General features: G+C 31.7%; 1 protein-coding gene across 1 annotated transcript in view; it reads right to left on the bottom strand.

Annotated features, from left to right (window-relative positions):
• The window catches only part of Ptprq (protein tyrosine phosphatase receptor type Q), a 219,513-nt gene that overhangs the window by 191,926 nt on the left and 5,252 nt on the right, over positions 1-22,335 (bottom strand). Inside the window, exons 5-9 of the mRNA XM_021258496.2 lie at positions 18,500-18,699; positions 17,099-17,348; positions 11,518-11,646; positions 7,921-8,067; positions 1,647-1,819 (exon numbers count right to left, since the gene is read on the bottom strand). Of these exons, the coding sequence (XP_021114155.2) occupies positions 1,647-1,819; positions 7,921-8,067; positions 11,518-11,646; positions 17,099-17,348; positions 18,500-18,699 (899 nt within the window). The remainder of the gene's footprint in view (positions 1-1,646; positions 1,820-7,920; positions 8,068-11,517; positions 11,647-17,098; positions 17,349-18,499; positions 18,700-22,335) is intronic.

Here is a 22,335-nt window from a genome sequence, read left to right as displayed (position 1 = left end):
AAAATAAAGTATAATATTGTCTTTTACTGAAAGAAGCTAAGGAACTAATATGAGTGTTAAGAGAGGTGAAAGGTCAAACATCACAATTAATAATCCCATAAGTTACAATTATTAGCACACCACTAAAGTTCTAAGCTCTTTATACATATTATCCTATTAAATGTTCATCACAAATCCTTTATTGTAGGGAATTATAATTCTTCCTTTTAGCAAAAGGGAATCTGAAGTTTGGAGAGGTCATGCCAGGTCTTCCAGGATTAAGCTGTGAGTAACGGCAGAACCAGGTTTAAACCTAAGCATTCTGTCTCCTGGGTCTACACCCAGTAGGAGTCTAGATCAAGATTTAAATCCCAATTTGTATGGCCCCAAACTCATGTTTCCACTACTATGTTACAAGGATTGAAAGAAAAAGAATCACAAGATTTTCTAGAATCTTGTAGCTTTCAGAGAAAAACAGCCATGGCTCATTCAAAAGCCATCATTAGCAGAAGTGGAAAATCTGCCACCTAGTCCTAAGAGAGCTAAGTAATTTAAGGTCTTCTCGGCAGGAGCAAAGAGTTAAGCTCCTTCCCTTTGCCTGAGCTGTCCACTGTAGAATCAAAGAAAGCCTAACTTCAACATCCTTAGCAGAAGGATACAGTCAACATGGAATGAAAGTTTAACACTGGGATAGAGATGGTGAGCAACTTGCAGTGGTACCCTGGGTGGCCAGAGTGCACTGAGTATGTGTTAAAGTCAATGTTCAAGTAAGTACCAGAGTAGAGGAAGCCTAGGACTAGAAATAGTGTGACAATATGAGTAGGGAAAAATAACACCACGTGAACCAATTCTGAACCAAACAAACAGAAGACAGCTGCTGAATACTCATCATGTATGTCTCCAAGGACAAGTGATTGCAGCACTGGTCCTAAGTAGTGTTTTTTCTTCAAGTGCTCCACATAGATGCCATTATCTGATATGGCTACTCTGGTGTCTTACCAGGTCCTCACAGGTGAGCAGGTGGCAAGGTGAGGTAAATGAAGACAATAAAGCCAAATCAGTGCTTCCCATACTTCTTAGCACAAACAGAGGGAAAAACTAGATTCCCACTGTAGATAAATGCAAATAAAACCACTGTCCTCTTATTTTAAATCTATTAAAGATTTAAATTTCCTTAATTTAAATTTGATTTGATTTATTTAATCAAATATCCTTTTGTAAATGAGGCAACTCTGAGACTTTAGCTTCCCATGACCAAACAGGACATAATCATTTGTTAACAACAGCTACTAAAATTACTGTGCCTTTCACTGGCAACTGTTCCAAACAGCAAGCTTTTGAAGGAGCATTTTAATCATAACAGGAGTTGCCAAATAATTTATGAACTGGATTAGCATGATAACAATCACATACATTACTTTTAGTCCTGTTTAATTCTCAATTAACATTTTACATGTGCTAAAAAAGAATAAGTGCACTTAACTATTAATATATGTCCTAAAATGAAATATGATCTAGGTAGATTATCAACATGGCAAACTTTCTTTCACATTGTGACTAGGAAGCTTGTCAAATCTTTTATCCTGAAGACTGGCAAAGGTTCCAAGATACCCAGACCAGAACCAAGCAGAAAGAATTCATCAGGTTTGGAAATGAAAGTGCAATACCTCATCTTTTCCTATAAGCAATGTATTTTCCAAAATTATTCCTGTCTCTGGAGCCAACACTTTCACTCGGTATTGGTTAATGATTCCATTTGGTTGTCGTGGTTTCTTCCAAGTAATTCTTATTTCTGTGGCTTCTACCTCTGCTAATTTTAAGTCAAATATTGTACCTGGCACTAAAAAATGAGAGGGAGGGGGAGAGAGAGAGATTTAAAAATACATTTTCAAATGAAAAATATTTCCTAAGTTCTTAGCTTGTGACTTGAAATACGAAAACAACTATCTTGCTCCAAAAATTAAAAGAATCATACCACAGCGATATATGTGCACCCATGTTCATAGCAGCACAGTTTGTAACAACTAAAACATGGAACAGCCCAATTTCCCATCAACTGGAGACTGGATAAAGAAAATGTGGGGTTTTTATACAATGGAGTACTACTCAGCCATAAAGAACAAGAAACTAGAGACATGTACAGCTAAATGGATGCATATGGAGGCCATACTCTTAAGTGAAATAAATAGGACACACATATGTAAATACTGAATAGTTTCTCTAGTGTGAGAAACTGAAAGTGCAAATAAGGATCAAAATGTATAACAGATAATGTGAAATAGGAAGAAAAGGGGCAAAGGGGAAGGGGAAGTGTGAGGGGTAGGGGAAAGGAAAGAAGGGAATGGAATTAATATGAGAGAAAGAACAAATGGAAAGAAAATCTTTGTAAATAGGGAGGGTGGAGGGGTTGAAGGGAGGGCAGGGGGATGGGGAAAAAATAAGTATAAAGATATATTATGTAAAGGTACAAATCTCCAATGATGAATGTCATTATAGTGTCTACCTAAAATGTACCAATAAAATTAATTTTTAAAAGAAAATTGACTAAAATAATTTATTAAAAATTAAATATGGTATAAAGTTCTCTAAAAACAAATACTAACAAGTTTCTGCACATTATTTTCAAAATGTAAAGAGGATGATAACATGGAATAATTTTCTAAACTCAAAATGCCATATCATTTGGTCAGAACAAAGTCATTAATAAAATTAACTTCCCTGAGAAGTTGTTTGTAAATGATTAATGCCCAGATAAAACCTTAAAGGCTTCAAACATTTTAATAAAATATCAAAATTAATATACCAAATACTTTTAATACAAAAAAATGTAGTTCATGAAACCAAATAAGTCGTCTTTTAATTTATTACATGAAATGGTGTGAAGAGTTGTTGCTGAATTTTCAAATTAACTATGTGAGCCTCGGATGACTTCACTCTATAAATGTAAAAAAATAAAAAGAGACTAACAATTAGTTTAAGATAAAGCACCAAGTACTTAAAGAGGCTATAGTCACCAAGATTGACATTTAAGAAACCTCCACTGCAACAAAAGTAATGGACCAAGTGTCAACTTCAGGGCTTTGACTACTTTGGTTTACATTCATTGTGTCAATATGCATAGTCCTCCAAACCTCACTTTCCTTACCTATATATTTTGGATGCTATTTTATTTTGTAGCTACAAAAGGATACTATAAAGAACAAATGAATTAAAACTATTTCTAAAATGTAGATTCAAAACAGAGAAAACAGCATAAAAAGTGTGTCCCTCATAAGCAGGATATAGTAACATAATAAATTAATTACTTTAAGCTATTTGACAATGGTATTGCTTTAGCAAATTTCAGATAGAAGACAGACACACTTCTTTAAAAGGTAACAGAGGAGAAGGACCCTGTTCCTTTTTAAAACATAAAAAAATTAAAAATAACATTACAGTTCCAGTAAACATTATTTGTAATTAGTGAACATAATTATGGTTAACTGTATAATAAATTATAATTTATAAAAATTTTATCAATAGATTAAGAGCTTTTCCTTTGTCTTCACGAAGTAACAAAAATAAAATGAGTATTATAAGAATATGAATCTCTCTAAATATTTCTTGAGTAGTTTGTGACTAAATGGATAAATTAATCATTCTAGTGGTCAAGATTCTAGTGTCCAGCATGGCCAAAACTTGTGTTCACAACTGGAGATAAATATAACATGGATACACCTATAACTTGCTAATTCTTTGAACCTGCTTCTCTGAAAACATTTCAGCCTATGTGTATAGGCTGATCTGCCCATTAAGTATTCTAATCTGACGAGAAAATTTTGATCTTAGAAGGGTGTGGGAAGAGTTCTAGACTAGGACCCAAAACCATCAAGTCGCTCATTCATCATTAGACAGATTCACTCATTAGGTCATCACTGTCTAGACACCTGAGAGCAGAAGGAAGAATGAGAGAGACAAAGCCCTCTGTACATAGAGCTTACATTTCTATCATTATATTTCCTCATGTATGGTGTTCAAAGGTGAAAACTTTCCAAATATCTATGAAAATAACGCAAGTATTTAAATACCAGAGTTCTGATTCTAGCCTTTTTACACTTTATTTGGGGTTTGCTATGTAGAAAAGGCCTTTACCAGTGCTGCATAATATAAATCACAGAAGAGATTGAGCATTTTTCCATTTAATGTGAATTGATGATATAGAATTTTAACTGAAGGAAACCAGTTTAATGCTCACATAAATCAATCAGATAACTGAAAAATAAGTGAAATGATCCATTCCACTTAATGTAACACAGTAATGTACTATGAAGATAGAAAAGATACCCAGTTCAGCAGGAAAATAAAACATATCTATATCTATAAAGATCGTATTCTATGAGCCAAATTTGTAATAGTAGCATGCATTATTTCTTTTATCTTTTAATTTATATTTTTCAATAAAACTTAAGGGCTGATTCATGACACTAATACAGATAATTGCAATTCTAGTAAAGATTAAGTGGTTCTGTATTTTCCTCAGAAAAAAAATCTTGAGGGATAAGGGAAATTGAATAGACAGCATCATATCTTGTCTGTACAAAGACACTTGATCTGTTATACCACAAATTCTTATAGAGAAACCAGAGAAGTGTGGATTAGATTTAACTCCTTTAATATTGATACAAAATTAACTAAAGAAACTCAAATAAACAGGACAATTATTCAAGGTGCGACACGACTTTTGAAGGTGTTATCCCTGGGGACTACTTAAAAGTCATTCTCAAGACAATACATTTGTAAACTTTACTAATAAATAAAAAGTAGTAGATACAAGGTTGGTAAAAAAAATTCCAAATAATTTGAAATTTGCAAGTGAAAAACTATTCAGAGAAATGAAATGAGGGAAAATGGCACTGCAGCAAAGAAAATGCATTAAAATATCTTTTACCATTACCTAGCAAATCAAACTTCCAATAGATGTACATTTTGAAAAAAATGAGAATCTTGAAAAATAAATTTGATAGGCTTTCAATGTTTTTTCAATGAAGATTTTACTACTGTTTACAGAAAATAACAAGTTAAAATTACTAAGGACAAAAATCTTCCTCTTTTAATAGAGGAGTAAGTATGAATTTCAATAATTTGTTCAATTTTAAGAAACTGTGATGCTGAACCTCCCTATATTTGACACCAGTGACAGAAGAAGTTATTAGGAGAAATAAAAGCAGCAAAGTTTACTTATGATTTTTTTTATCCTCTCAGAAATAATAAGAAAATACTGTTGTCTGTGTTACATTTATCAGTGTTATTTAATTTTGTAATAGGTAACTTTATGACATTTTGTATTATTGGCGATTATTATACTTTCAATTTTTTCCAAAGTCATATCTCTTTCATGCCTAGTTTTATATCTGCTCAGTAATATATTAAAGGAAATATATGTACAAACCTTGGAAAAAATTAAAGGGAAACTTACCAATAGGATGTTGATTGCTTTGATGGATTATACAAGGGATTATAACATCTTCAATCTTAATAAAATCAACCCCACTGTAATGCTATAGATGCATCATTTTCTATAAGAGCTCAACTCAGCATCTGTCTATGAATACTTTCAGATTTATTAGAACACCAGTTGTTTTAGAAGATATTAATTTTTCCTTAAATTATTTTATTGGTACATTTTAGGTATACAACACATTTACATTTATCATTGGGTGCTTGTACCTGTACATGATGTATCTTAGTTCTTATTTTTTCCCCCATTACCTGTGCGCCTTTTACCCCCTCAACCCTTCCCTATTTACATATATTTTGTTTCCATTTTTTTTCCTTTCTCATAATTTTTCCTTTCCCTTCTTCTCTTTCCCCTTCCCTTCCCACCACCTGTACACCTTTGGCCCTTTTCTAGAAGATACTAATTTTTAAAAAGCAAGCTAGTCCTATTCATTTTTTTAAAAGAGTACTTTTAAATATTAGGTAGAAAATAATTGAGTAATCTTAAGTGAATACAAAGAACCCTGTTGTAACAATAAATGAAAAAGAATAATCTAAAATTAAGATATCAACTTAATTCAATGTTGATAGTTCTGAGGAGTTATTGTTCCGATAGTTTAAAGATTTCTTTATTGAGACATTTTCATTATTGGTACCAAAATTAATTAGTGTTATAGAAGCAGAAAGATTCACTTACATTTTCTATAGCATTCCATAGAAGTAACTTTTAAGGCTGAACAAACCTCCAGAAAATCCCTTGGAGGAAGGTGGGCAGAAGGTGGTGAGAACAAGGCCTTTCCTGCCTTTAGAGGAGTCTACCTGTTGCTAACAAGCCCGTGTGAGCACCACTATTCTACACTATAGTGTAGAATATAAGGTTAGAATACAGCTGGGGAAAATAGGGTGAAATATGGGACAAATTACTTTTTGTACAAGGAAAAAATGAAGCCATCTGTTCAAGATGATTTGGTGTGAAACACAGGCCATGTGAATTGCACTAAATGATGTTCTTAAAATTCTACCTATTTTGTGAATAAGAAGTACAGAAATAGAAGAAAAAAATTTAAGTGAGATACAAAACAAACAACATAGCATGTATGTAGCAATGTATTTTTTGTCAAATGCTGTAGACCACTAATGACAGCAACAGATACTAATCTTGAAATATGGCTTCAGTTTAGAAGCACCAAAATTGGCTGGACTTGAAAGAAGGCTGAAGTTTGGTATTTACTCAGTTATATCACATAAGAATAGAAGATGGTGGGTTAAATAATTGGCTAGAAATGCTATTAAGAACAAAATCAAAGGATCGGCTATATTTGATAGCAATCAATAAACATGTCTAACTTTCTGTAAAATGTTTAAGAGCAGATTTTAGACAGAGACAGGGGAAATCTTAAGGTCTAATGGAGAAGTCACCCAAAGCTAAGCCTATTTTGATAGAAACAGATGGTGAAATTTTAATTTAAAAAGTGACAGTATTTTCCTTATAAGTATATATTCCTGTCTGTATACTAAAACTATAGATACATTAGAATTTTCACTTGAAATAGATAAACATAATTTTTACCTTTTTCAACAACCAAATATTAACAAGGTTTGTTTTTTGTAGGCTGAGATGTACTAAATTTCCTAATGATTGCTGCCCTCTAATGGCCAAACACTTGAATGATTTATCTGACCAATGTATGCCCAATCTATGTGTATGTAGGGATGTGTGTGTGTGTGTGTGTGTATACATGTATATATTTATTTTACTAGCTATTATATGTTAAGTAACACACACAAAATGCCTGGAAATTTTCTAAGTGTTAATCTATTGTGAAAAATGATTTCTTATCAATAGTTGCAATCTCTAAATAGAAATGAACACATTTATAGCTAGTGCGAGCCAAGAAAATATGTTGTGTAATACCACGCTAACATTTCTTAAAATGGTAGTGTTCACCTAAAATAATGATGTTAATAAATATATATAAGAAAACCTCTGAGAAGAAATATTGTTTTCATAATTTCAGTAAATCCTGATAAATATTTCTTATACAGCCATCAGGAGTCTTATAAACATATTTCCTTAAGTATTGGGAATACAGAGATTCCTCTAAAACTGGTTGTGAGGTAAAATATTGCACATTAAACAGTGAGGCTGAATAATATTAAATATGTGCTTAATTTATGAATTCTTGACATTTAGCTGATATTCATTGAATCTCTAACAGGCTGATACTACACATAATATTTCCTAATCTTGCTGGATTTGGGGTTTTTTTGTTATAAAGTATGCTATGGGCTTAATGTTCTGGAAAATGCATGCTCAGAATGAATTAGATGGTAATTTGATAAGGAAAGAATGTAAATTAAGTAAATAAAAAACCAAACTGCTTCTAAAATTATGTTGTACGAACTCAATAAAATCCACAAGCACATAAAAATTTCTCATTAACCCTCTAAAGGACATGTTTTTACCATCTGGAGGAGTGAATACTGAAAGATTTGACTTGGGTCCAATCCCTGCGCTGGTTTCAGCCGAAATGTAGACATCATACATTGTAAATGGTGTTAGGTTAGTGAATACAAACTTAAGATCTTTTGTGCTATTATCCAAAATCCGACCTGCAAAAGGCAGAAGAGAACTATGGATATTTTATATTAAGAATGCAGGGCTGGGGATTTAGCTCAGTGGTTTCGCCGCCTGCTGTGCAAGCGCAAGGACCCGAGTTCGATCCCCAGTACCAAAAAAAAAAAATGCAATTATTCTCATATTTACATACAGAATCAAAGACAGTAACCAAAGTATTGACCTATGTACTAAAATTTGCTATTATAACATTGAAAGTAAATATATTTTAAACATTTGGCTTAGTAGCTGATTAATATGAATTAAATTGAAATAATGGAAAGCACAATGAAACCCTTTCAGTGCTTAAAATTACTTGTATCAAATCATATAGTTTTGTTGAATTACCATGTTATTTTTGACATATTTTAAAGGGAAACATCAGATTTTATCAATATAAAAATGATAACATTTTACACTCAAATGTATTCAATTAAATTGCTAAATATTCTCATTATTTTCCTTAAGAGGCCATACTTAGAATATATTTCTATTTAACCTCTGAACAAACTTCCCTGAATAGTTTATTAACAAAATTCTTGAAATCTTCATTTTCCTCTGCATATTTCCTTCATCTTGCTCTGATTGAAATCTAATTCTCCTCTGAGAAAACTGCTCTGTTCTGTTCCCCAGAAGCAACCACAGATGGTGGCAGACTGTTGTTTCCCCACAGATCTCAAGTGATAGGGTCTGCAGGGTGGGAAGTGTTCTTGCTCTTCATCATACCAACTCCAACCATTCCATCTGCCTCCAGCAATTCTATCTGCCTGCATTATAGAGCCCATTGCTTTAAACTCCACATGACCAGTGATATCCACTAGCCCTCTGGGTTACTCACTGTTATTCTGGATGGTTTAACTCTTGCTTCAAGGCTATCATCTTAATTTGTGGTCATTTTAATATCCTGAGATATAACCATTTTATCATTCTAACTCCTCAATCTGCTTCTCCACCCTATTTCAGCTATTCTCTTTTGGACATATACTAGACATTACAATTACCAATAACTACAATCATCCATTATATAAATTTCATGCAATTGTCACTGACTACTTTTTCCTATTTCTTATTCACTTACTCCAGGACCTGAAAACAACAATTTTTTAAGCCCACAGGAACATGCAATCCATTGACCTTACTACCTATTGTTTCTTTTATTTTTTTTGGTCTTTAACCACCTAATGTCCACTCTTTTCCAGCTTCAATGTCACTACCAATTATAATTACTGCCTTACATCAATCTTGAATTTCCTTAAACTACTTGAAGAGAGTAAAGTATAATGCCACTCTAATTAATATCATTTTATTCAAGATCATATCCTAAATAAGGCATAAAAGGCACCTAATATTTTATGCAAGTTCCATAGTTTAGTGTTCCAATCATTCTACACTTTGCTAGATGGTTATTTTATACTTTTTCTCCATATTCATGCCTCCAACACCTTCTACCCCCTGTTCACTCCCATTAATGGTTATGCTTTACACTTCATTGAAAAATTAAATCAACTGAAAATGATCTCCTACCATGTGGGTTCACCCACCATATGGGTACTACATATTGTACCCATGTTCTCTGCCTTACAATCTATTACTACAGATAAACATATTTTGGGGGGTACCGGGGATTGAACTCAGGACCTTGCATTTCTGAGGCAAGTGCCAGAACACTGAGCTAAATCCCTGGCCCCTATAAACATATTTTTATCTTGACCCAATCCCTACATTTGACCAAAGGCCCTAACCTTCTACCTACATAAACACTTGTCCAGTAATTCTCATCTTTTGTATATCATTATTCTGTCCATTTCTTCATTATTTCAACAAACAAAGATGCTTTATTTATTCTTAATAAAAAGAGAGAAATCTGTTGACTAATTATCCCAACCCTACTTCCTATCTCCATTCATAGCTTCACTTTCCAGTAAAATTCAAAAGAGGTCCTATATCCACTGTCCCAGTGCTCTTCTGCAGTTCTCCCTTAAGCCATTCTTACCAGTCATTTGCCCTATATATGCCACATTAATGGCTCATTAACGACTCCATGTTGCTAAATGGGGCAACTGGTTTTTAAATCATTTTTAATTTTATTGATACAATTTAGATTTACATAATGATTACATTCATCATAAGGAATTTGTATCTTTACATAGGATATCTTCATTGCTTTTTTTCCCCATTCCCCTTCCCTCCCTTCAACCCTTCTTCCCCTTCCTTATTTACAAAAGCCTCATTTCCGTTATTTCTTTCTTTTTCTTATTTTTTCTTTTTTTTCCTTCCCCCCTTTCCCCCCTCTCTAGTTCCCCATTCCTATTGAAAGAGTTTTCTTCTTCTTCCACACTGTCTATTATACATTTTGGTGCTTATTTATATTTTCCGTTTCTTACACCAGAGATAATGCAATATTTATACCTATGTGTCCAGTTTATTTCACTTAAGAGTACAGCTTCAAGGTCTATCCACTTAGCTACAAATGTCTCAACTTGGGGCAATTGTTAAATATGCCTGACTTGATTCATCTTCCTGCTGCACAGAACAAAGTGTACCTCAGCCAAATCTAGCTATTAGTATCAAACATAAATTAGTATCTGTATATTCATACCTGTTTCTGTGTATTTGGGGGAGTGGAGAAGACTATCACTTTGTAGGAACTGTACATATTTCAGAAATTTGGAAGTTTAATTTATTTAGGAATGAGAAATAAAGGTTACTTTTATGATTCATACCATAGAATTTTCAAAATAATTACCTTGGAAATTTGTATATTTTTCAGTTCTTCCAAGTAAATGATAATATGAGGGTGTATTATTTCATTATGTTTGAATTAAACTGCTTACATAGAACCAAAGAATAACAGATTAAGAAAGAATTTTAGAGTTTATTCACCTCCTGTAATATAACACTTGAAGTCTTTAAATTACTTCTGGATAATTAGTGGGTGTTCAGGTCTTGCTTGTTTACAAAGACAGAGCATGTGTCACTTTATAAAGGTACCCATGTTATTATTTTTAATAAATTGTATTTTCAGAGCAGTTTTAGGTTCACAGTAAAATTGAGCAGAGGATATAGAAATTTCCTATATTTTCAGAGAGCTCTGATCATTAAAAATGAATTCTCAGGCATATGATTTAATATAAGCTAAGCTCATTGTTCATGAATGTAAGTCAAAGTCTTTTTATTCCAATACGTGAAGGCATATTTCTCCTCTAATGCTTTACTTAGGGGGTTGTCTCTGGTTCCTTCATCTTAGCATGAAATATAAGATTTAAATACTGTTTTGACATCATTTTACTCATTTATGATTTTAAATAAAAATTCTAAAGGATCTCATTTATTTTTCTATTATTTACTTCAATTATGGCCTTTTACAAAGATTTAAATGTTTTACACTAGTAATGCATTTTATAATTTTTACTCTAAAAGGTAAACAAAAACCAATTTAGTCTTACCTGATGGCCCATATAATTCAACTTTATAACTAAACTTTCCTGTTACTATACTTGGTGGGTCCCATAAAACTGAAAAGGACTTGCCAGTGACATTGCCTGTTATACAGTTTTGTGGTGGTCCTTCAGGCACTAAAATGATTAGAGGCAAAAGAATACAAAAAACATATTTAAAATTTATAACCTTCTTAAATATACTAAAAACAAAGCATGGATTTTAAATTAAAGGAAAAATAGAATATAATTGAAGCATTTAAATAAAACATGCTGAATCATCAGATTAACTTTTTATATACAATTACTAAATTTATTTAGTAGCACATGTAATTGCACAGTGCAATTTTATTCTTACATTCAAAATATGCATTGTAAATACTAGATTTGTTTTGAAACATTTATCTACACATATATTACATTCAACAAAGTCTGGGTATTCAGCTTGATAAACACCTTTTCTCTGGTGGTTATGTAAGAGGAAAAGTCAAGAAAATAACCCTCAGAATCTATTAGCAATGATCTTTACATTTTCATACCAGCATTTGTTCTGATGGGAAATTTATACTTTAGAGGTAGAAGATTCAAATGTTAACATGGGTAACATAAAAGTAATAACATTTAAAAATGGTCTGGTTATGAACCAAACAATGGTGAATCCAATTCATAAGACAAACACTACTGGATATAAAGGATCACATGAACATCAACACAATTATGGTGGGGAAACTCAATACCCCACTGTCACAAATAAAAGTGCTAGACAAAAAAAAATCAACAAAGAAATACCATAGTTGAATAAAACCTTCAAATGAATGAGATTAATAGATAGCTACAGAGTATTACACCCAACAACAACAAAATAGACATTATTCTCAGCAGCACATGGTACCTTCTCCAAAATAAACCACATACTAGCCAATAAAGCATACTTAAGCAAATGTAAAAGAATCAAAATTATCCCACACATATTATCACATCATAGAACAATGAAACAATAACTCAGTAACAAAAGAAACTACAGAAATTATGCAAAAGGAAGAAAATTATCAATACACTCTTGAATAATTAATGAGTCATAGAGGAAATCAATGAAAAAATTAGACAGTTCCTAGAATAGAACAGTAATGCCAGTACAACATACAAGAATTTACAGGACACAATGAAAATAGTCCTAATAGGGAAGTTTATAACTGTGAATGCTTCATCAGAAAAACAGAGCAAACCCAAATAATAATCCAGTGATGCACCTCAAAGTTCTAGAATAACAAGAAAAATCCAAGTCCAAACCTAGTACAAGAAAGGAAATTATAAAGATCACAGCAGAAATAAATGAAGTTGAGACTAAAAAATGTAATACAAAGAATCAATGAATAGAAGAGCTGGTACTTTGAAAGAAAAACAGACTACCATGAGCCACTCTTATCAAAAAAAAGAAGAGAAAGAAAGAAAGAAAGAAAGAAAGAAAGAAAGAAAGAAAGAAAGAAAGAAAGAAAGAAAGAAAGAAAGAAAGAAAGAGAAAAGACCCAAAGCAATGCAATTAGAAATGAAAAGGGCAAAATTACAATGAACTTTGCTGAAATCCAGAAGATTATTAGAAACTACTTTGAGAATCTGTATTCTAATAAAATGGGGAATTCAGAAGAAATGAATAGATTCCTAGCTACATATGAACTGCCAAGGGTGAACCAAGACTTTAAGAACCCTAAAAAATCCAATTTCCAGGAAATTATATTGAATAAATAATTAAAGAAAAAAAACTACTAACGAAGAAAAGCCAATATCCCACTGGATTCACTGCTGAATTCTGCAAGAACTTTATGGGAAGATCTAACATCAATACTTCTCAAACCCTTTTGGAAGCTAGCATTACTCTGATTCCAAAACCAGAAAAGGACCCAACCAAAAGAACTACAGGCCAATCTCTTTAAAGAACATAGATGTAAAAGTTCTCAACAAGACACTGGCAACCTGGATGCAACAAATCATCAAAAAAATCAAATATTATGACACAGTAGGAGTCATCAATGGTTGAACATACACAAATCAGTAATTATAATGCATCATATAAACAGATGCAAGGACAAAATTCATATGATCATCTTGACACCTATGAGAAAATTCAACATCCATTCATGATTTAAAAAAAAACCTGAATAGGTGTAGAAGGACCTTATCTCAATATGATAAAAACCATTTATGACAAATCTACTGCCAATATCATACTAAATGAGCATAAGCTGAAAGCTTTGCCTCTAAAATCAGGAACAATACAAGGGTGTCCATTATCACCACTCCTGTTTAATATAGTACTCAAAACATTAGCCAGAGAAATCAGGCAAGAAAAAGAAATAAAAGGAATATGTACTATAAAGGAAAAAAGTCAAATTATCATAATTTGCAGAAGATATCTTCTACATAGAAGACCCTAAAGAGTCCACCAAAAGACTCCTAGAATTAAAAACTAAATTCAACAGGAGCTGGAGATTTAGCTCAGTGGTTCTGCCACCTGCCTCGAAAGCACAAGGTCCTGAGTTCTATCCCCAGTACCAAAAAGAACAACAACAAAAAACACACAAAAAAACACTAAATTCAACAATCTAGGAGGATAGAAAATTGAAACACAAAAATTAATAGTGTTACTGTACACCAATGATGAAATCACTGAGAAATTATGAAGACAATACCATTTGAGATAGCATTAAGAAAAATTAAATACTTAAGAATTAACCTAACCAAGGAACTAAAAGACCTTTACAATAAAAACTACAGTACCCAGAATAAGGAGATGAAAGAAGATATGAGAAAATGGATATATGTCCCCTGTTCCTGGGCAGGTAGAACCAATACTGTCAAAATGGTCACATTTCCAAACTGGTCACACAGATTTAATGCAACTGCAATCAAAATGCCAACAGTATTCCTCACAGAACTAGAGAAAACAATCCTAAAATTCATATGGAACCAGAAGACTCCAGAGGAGTAAAAGCAATCCTAGGTAATTACTGCAAAGCAGGGAACATCAAAATCCCAGATTTCAAGTTATATTACAAAGTTACTGTGATTAAAACAGCATGGTACTGGCACAAAAATAGACACATGGATTAGTAGAACAGGACAGAAGATGCACAAACAATCCCAGGCAAGTCAACTATTTGATATTTCACAAAGGTGCCAAAATGATACACTTTAACAATTAACAAATGGTGCTAGGAAAATTGGATATCTGCATACAGAAGACTGAATCTAGAACTGTCTCACCATGTATTAAACTAAAATCAAAGATCTAAACATTAAAACACACAATCTTCTTGGAGATAAAATAGGTAAAACTCTTGGAGACATAGGCATAGGCCAGGACTTTCCAAATCCCAACATCACAAGAAATAATATCAACAAGTGTGATCCAATCAAATTTAAATGCTTCTGCACAGCAAAAGAAACAACAAACAAAATAACAGACAACCTATAAAATAGGAACAAAATTTTGCCAGCCATTCTTTAGATGGAAGACTAATTATCTAGATGATACAAAAAACTCAAAAAAATTAGATCCCCAAAATAAGACACACAAACAAAAATGGGCAACTTAAATGAACAGATAATTATCAGACGTACAAAAGCCCAATAAATGCATGAAAAAAATTCAACATAACTGGCCATCAAAGAAATGGAAATCAAAGCAACAATAGGATTCTATCTTGCTCCAAAAAGAATGGCTATCATTAAGAAATCAAATAATAACAAATGCTGGAGAGGCTGTGGTGGGAATGTAAACTAGTAAAACCATTACAGAAATCAGTATGGAGAGTCCTCAAAACACTGAAACTAAAAATTGCATTCAACACAGCTATTCTTTTAAGTATCTTCCCCAAAAAGTTAAGGAAATCATATTACAGTGATACACGCATACCCATGTTTATAGCAGCACAATTCTTAAAAACTACATCTTGGAAGCATCCTGTATGTCTATCAACAGATGAATGGATAAAGAATATGTGGTATTTACACACTCTGCCATAAAGAGGGATAAACTTGAATCATATGTAGGAAAATGGATGCACCTTGAGACTATAATATCAATTCAAATAAATTAGACATACAAGATTAAATATTACATGCTTTCTTTCACATGAGAGACTCAAAATATAAGTAAAGAGCAAAATAAAAGATAGATGATAGAAAGTAAAGAGATAGACCTTTGGCAAAGGGGAAGAAGGCCAAGAGGTGGAGTGAGGGTGAAGGGAGGGAAGGGAGGGGAGGGAAAAGAAGGGAAGGGAAGGAAAGGAAAGGGAAGGAAAGGGAAGGGAAAGAAAAAAGAACTGAGATGTGTGGTGTACATGTACCAATTTCCCATAAGGAAGGTGATCATTATGTACTACAAAAATATACTAAGGAAAGATAAAAATATAACAAATAAATAAAATAATCTGGTTTTTGTAGGTATATTTCTATATTTTATTCTTTCTTTTAATTGAAATTAAATAATTCCTAGTGTTTTTTTCAAAACAAAATTGTTTTCTATAAAATTTCAGTATGTATGATCCTCATGAAAATATTTTTTATTGTCTAAGGGAACAAATAGAATAAGGAAAAGGTATGATTCAAAGATGGCTATTTAACTAAAGAAAATAATAACTGCAAACTTATATGTAATGAAAAATGACTAGCAACTGACAGCTATGTCATTAGGAAAAACATACCATATTTTCATGAAATCACCCTGCCAATAATTTCTAATATCCTTATGAATTACCATTCACAATTGAATATTTGAAGCTTCAATGTGATATACATAACATATCAACCATTTATTATGTATATTTATACTAATATATTGATGTTATAGTACTACATCAGTATTCATGTAAACTATATGTAAGCTTTATATTAATGTTGTATTTAAATAAATTATTACAACTTATTACATTTATGTTTTGTATTTAAATATATAAATATCCATAACTAGAAATATGTACTCTCAGAATAGTAAAATCTAATCATAGTAATAAAAATATATAATTGTATTCATTCAGTCCTATCACAGTAACCATACAAAGGTATATTACTGCCTTTGTTTCTCAGATAAAGAAACTGCAGTGCAAAAAGAATATAAGGAAAAATATATTTTATTTAGCCTCTGTTTTTTATTGATACTGAAATGCTAATCACATGCTAGTTTGCTAGTTCAGGTGATATCTCCACATATGGTAATAACAGTAAAATAATGGTTAGATATGATGAAAGATGATTTAGAAAGGAAGATATGATTATTAAAAAACTGCAAAAGTCATAGAATGATAATTATAGATCTTGGATCATAGTAGGGGAAGAAATCTTTTCTTTCAAATTTTCTTTCTCATTTCAGATGCTTATTTTAGTACTATGTCTAATGTAAAAGAGTATCAAAATTTCAAGATACTCCAGGTAGGATACCTATTATCTATTATTACACACACACACACACACACACAAACACAAAACAACTACTACAAGGTAAGGAAGATTAACAAAACATCTACACAGTCAAAATTACAGATTTTTCTATAAGTAATTTAAATATGTTTCTGTAACAAAAAGCAAATCTTACCTGATTCTGGTGTTCTGACAATGGTACTATCAATATAACCTGCTTCAGTTGTCACAGCCGAAACTTCAAAAAGATATGTTGTATAAGGTCTCAAATGTGTCACAACAAAGCTGATAGGCTCTTTCCACACAGAGCTGACCTTGCTCGGTGCCCATGTGCTTGATGAGTAGGTGGTGCGCGGTGGAGGTGTAACTCTGCCGACCCCTGGGGAAGTACTGGTGGTGCTCCACAGGAAAGACTCAGTGTTCTCCTAGTGAATAGGGTACGTATCAATGAAAACAATGATGCTGCATCTCTCGGTGAAAATAAGAAATATAATGCATTTCCTTTTCCCTCATATTGTACATATTATTCATTCTCTGACACTCTCTGACTCTCTCTCTCTCTCTCTCTCTCTCTCTCTCTCTCTCTCTGTATGTAAAATTTTAATAGATTATGTTGTGGAAAAATTTGCTAGATTTTTATTATATCCATTTATTCTACAATTCTCAAACAGAATATACATATTTTATTCTTTATATTTAGTCTTCCCTTTGAGTAGGAATTAAAAGTGGCTTAAAATAAAGGTAAAACCACAGCAAAATCATTAGTAAGATTTTTAAAAACTCATGTCAACTGTATAAGAACAAAAGAGTTAAAATAATTTCAAGCATAGCCCACATTCTGATAATATGATTTTTTTTAACATAAGTACTCAAAAGATCATGCCACTACATACATGTTAGGTATATATGTATGTGCATATGTGTGTGGCTTTTGGAAGTATATCCTAATCAGAAAAAGAAGATTTTGAGACTTCTAAAAACTATTTAGAACAAAAATAATTTTTGTTCAACTATTTTTCCATCAGCAATACCAAAATAATCACCAAAATGATTTAGGGCAAAACATTGTATAGTGCTTCCTGAGATTCCCATTGATGACTTGAGTGGCAACAAATTCTTTACCAAAGATATGCAGAAAAACAACCTACCTCTGCAAATTAATCCTAGACCAGTCCCTTCTATAGATCCTCTCAACTTGGCACTTGGTGGTGTAATCTTTTCTAGAGTTACATCTTACACTTTCAACCTTGGTGATTTATAGTGTCTTCCATCTGGAGTGTCCTCACAACACAGTCTCCATCTATCCTTCATCCACAGATTATCTAAACATCACTCCTTTCACGAGTTCTTTCTAGAATTCTCTAAAACATTTTAAGATTTTATTCTGAAATTCCCAAACCCCTCCAGTGACATACTTTGAATACAGCCAACTGTGTACAGCACAGTACTTTGGCCTAATAGTACAAGTAACAAAGCAATGACCATTTTCACAAAATATACACTATCTAGATGCTGAAAACTTGAAAATATGTTTATCTAAAATTTTTGAGATATACAAAGTGTTTACAATACTTACATTACATTCTGGCAATTTCCCAGTCAAAATGTCCTCTACTCTGATTGATACATCTTTCACTATTATCCCACTCCTGGCATGTTTGACACTAATCTTGAAGCTGGTAATTTTGCCATTTGGTTGCCGAGGTAAATACCAAATCAAGTTTACTGCTGAATAATTGAAGGCCTCAACTGTGAGGTTAACCACTTTCCCTGGAGCTGGAAAATGAAAAGGATTGAAAAGGAGGGAAAACCCATGTTATTAAACTTAACATGGCATTTATATTCTATTCGGGTGTTAAATTTCCATGTTATATGAAATTAAGTATACAATACATTGGATAAAATCTACCCAAGTGTGACTTGTAAAGCTACCTTTAATTGGCCTTAGCCAAACAAAACAAAACAAAAACAAAAAATCAAAACAAAAAAAAACCCAGAATTGAAGCAAATCTGTTGACTTCAGGATTATTGGGTCAATACATGCATTGGTGAGACACTTCACAAAAACATGAAAAATATTCAGTAGTCATTTGTGAATATACAAAGAAGTCAGGACAAATTTCTTATTTCCTTAAATATTTTGAAGCCATGTAGATTCCTTAGACGTTGAATAGCATGGACTACTGAAACAATTATCCAACTATTTGCACCAGACAAATACATATCTGGAATGTTATTAATATCTAGTGCCTAATATTAAGTAGATAGATACAAACCAATAGGTTGTAATTATTGTATTTTGAGTTTTGCATACCCTCAAAATCATCTTTCTTCAGACATTTATTTTACTTTGCTATCAATTCTTAATTATCTGTAATAACAATCTGAATCCTATTTTAACTGGAATGAGAACAAAATGACAGCTGCAGTGAAGGAAAATATGTCCATTAGTCTTAGGGTAAAATATGTTGATAGAGTAAATAAGCAAGATACTGAACCTATACTATAAAATGAAATAAGTCAGTCACAGAAAGTTAAATATTGCAAGGTTTCTCTTACATGAGAAACCAAAAATATAAATACAGAGGAAAATAAGGAGAAATGGTATGAAATAGGGAGGCAGACTTTTTAGAATGAAGAAAGGGATCAAAGAGGGGCTTAGGGAGGGCAAGAGAAAAAAGTGATTGAATATTATATATATTATATAATATAAAAAGCAAATATTATAAAATATAAATGCATAAAAATGTAAATATTATGTATCACAAATATATATCAATAAAAAAATTTTTGAAAATCAAGATCCTTCAGAATATAGAACAATTATGACAAGTCACTTTGGAAAGTAATCAAAACAATACAAAATGTTTGAGATAAAATATCATGTGATAGTAAAGGTGACTAGTATTAAAATGCCAAATAACTACAGTTTATATTTTCATTGTACCAAAGAATGCCAAAATGTAACTTTCATTTGTTTGTTTTGGTATAAGGGATCGAACTTGGGACCTTGTGCTTGCGAGGCAGGTGCCAGAACCACTGAGCTAAATCCCCAGCCCTAAAATGCAACTTTTTAATGAAAGCCATATAAATTATATGAGAAATTTATATCTAGAGCAGGAGAGCTGTATGTGACATATAAATTAGACACTTCAAGAATTAAGAAACTTCAAGATAGCTGTATTTTAATGAAAAAAATAATTAGTAAATATCAGTAAATAATGAGTAATGGATGAAATAAAGGAAATTTTTCTCCAAGGAGAATGGATAAAACAATTGAAGTTTAGGAAGATAATGACAATATGATAACACTAAATTAAAATTAAGATTTAAAAACTGAATTTCTTTGGGATATATAAAATAAATAAATCAAAGGGAAAATTATCACTAAATGAAAGCAAAAGGTTGCTGTGGGATTGAAAAAAATAGCATGTTTACCATGAATACTAATAATTATTTAAAATTTCTTGATTGTATAATTGATGCATATTTTATAACTATCCTTGAAATATATATGAATAACAAATTGTATATAAGCTGACACATTTTCAAATGTTTAGCAATGGTCATAAAAAATAATCAAATAGAAATTTAGAATTTATAAAAAAAACACATCTTTATTAAATTTGAAAGCAATATTTCCAAAAGAGTAAATCTTAAATATGAAACACATGGGAATCAATTTAAATCTGCTAAACATTTACTGAAGTAGGTATTTATGTCAACTTGTTTTAAATTATTTTACCCTCAACGATGTGTACTTGGTATATTTTCCTTTTGTGATCTTACAGTATTTGAAGATTGATTCTGGCACTTTTCTGTGATTGGCAAGTATTTCCCTATTTTAAATATTCTAATTTCTACTTCTTGATTGATGTACTAGAATCTCATAACTTCTGATTATTTGAATTTATCCATCCTGGTTCAAGTAAAGATTAAATACTGCAGTACCAAAATATTATATTTAGCAAGTCTTTTCACGTGTCAAACCAGAAAGTGTCTTAGCACACTCTTGGAAGATGTGTGCAGAGTACAGACATGTATAAATATATGATCATATAAAAATACGTACAACTTTTCAAAATGAATACTGTATAAAGCACACATTTTTGAGGCATTATAAAGTTTGTAAATCAAACACAAAAGACTTTCGAAGTTATTTTCTGAATTTTTAATTAGAAACAGGTATAAATATTTTTAACACTTTACAATCTAAAATACATTGTACCTTTACCTGAAATAATGCTGCATGGGAATTTAAGCATTGATCACAAAAATGTTCTTGTGGATGGACTAACATCAGTTCAGTACAGTATCAATGATTAATTCTTATACTGAGAATATTCCTGTTTATGGGAAAACAAATTACTTCTGATTTAATTATAATAATGCTACCTATTCATAGCAATCTTTTTCAATTTAAGGTTAAATAAATCACCAATAATGATAACAGGGACTTGGAAACAGAAATATATTAAGGATTCCTGATTTAAATGAACTTCTTTGTATTAAAAAAGGAGGTGGGGGAATAGGCACGTAGAATTATGCAAATGGTGCAAGACCACTTGCAACAAGTCACAAATAGAGTGAGACTCCCGTTCCAGTATTAGTTCCACTTTCTCTAGTTTCTCTAGTTTTTTCCCAAACATCATTTGCTAAGTTAATATCTCCTAAAATTAGATAAGATACTAGAAGTATAAAGCATATGAAGTTGAAAACTGTCAAATTGAAGCTATAATCTGTATGTATCTTAATTTATCAGGAGCCAAATCAAGATCAGGGTTAAGAAAGAAAATAAATAAAACTATTTTCTGTCATTTATTCTAATTATTTCCCCTAAAATTGCGCCTTAATATAAGTAATAATTTTTGTTTTATAGACTGTACTACAAGATAATACATTGCCATTTGATTTTTAATTCTATAAATAACCTAAAGTAAATAGCTTTTAAATACGTTTAAAATCAATAAGAGTATGTTAGGCCTCAAAAATCATTCATTTCTAATTTTAAATAACTCCAGATACCCACCTTAACTCCTTCTAAAAAATGTTTCTCTAGATGGGATCTCAAACAGAAACTGGATCAAAAAACTATTACACACTTCTTAAAACTCTTACTATTGTGTCCGTTTAAATACACAACACCCATTTCCAGTTGCCCTTTTTGCAACAGACGACTGGAAGATTTTTATAGAGCATTAAGAACTGAAGAAAATTATATAAATTATTGTATAACTCTAATCACCTATCTGACATATAACTTAATAATTCATGCCTTTATTTTATCCCCCTAGAACATGAACTCCACAGTCAATATTCGTTGTTGGCTGGAGATGCCATTATTTATTCAAATGTTTTTCTGTATAACTGAATCTAACCTTTTGCTTTGTACAAATAAATAACAGAATTATT

This window comes from Heterocephalus glaber, unplaced genomic scaffold (assembly GCF_053883595.1).
Source record: "Heterocephalus glaber isolate CG9 unplaced genomic scaffold, H.glaber_assembly_v1.0 deba00001572, whole genome shotgun sequence".
Taxonomy (NCBI): domain Eukaryota; kingdom Metazoa; phylum Chordata; class Mammalia; order Rodentia; family Bathyergidae; genus Heterocephalus; species Heterocephalus glaber.
This window is presented reverse-complemented; position numbering and strand designations above follow the sequence as displayed.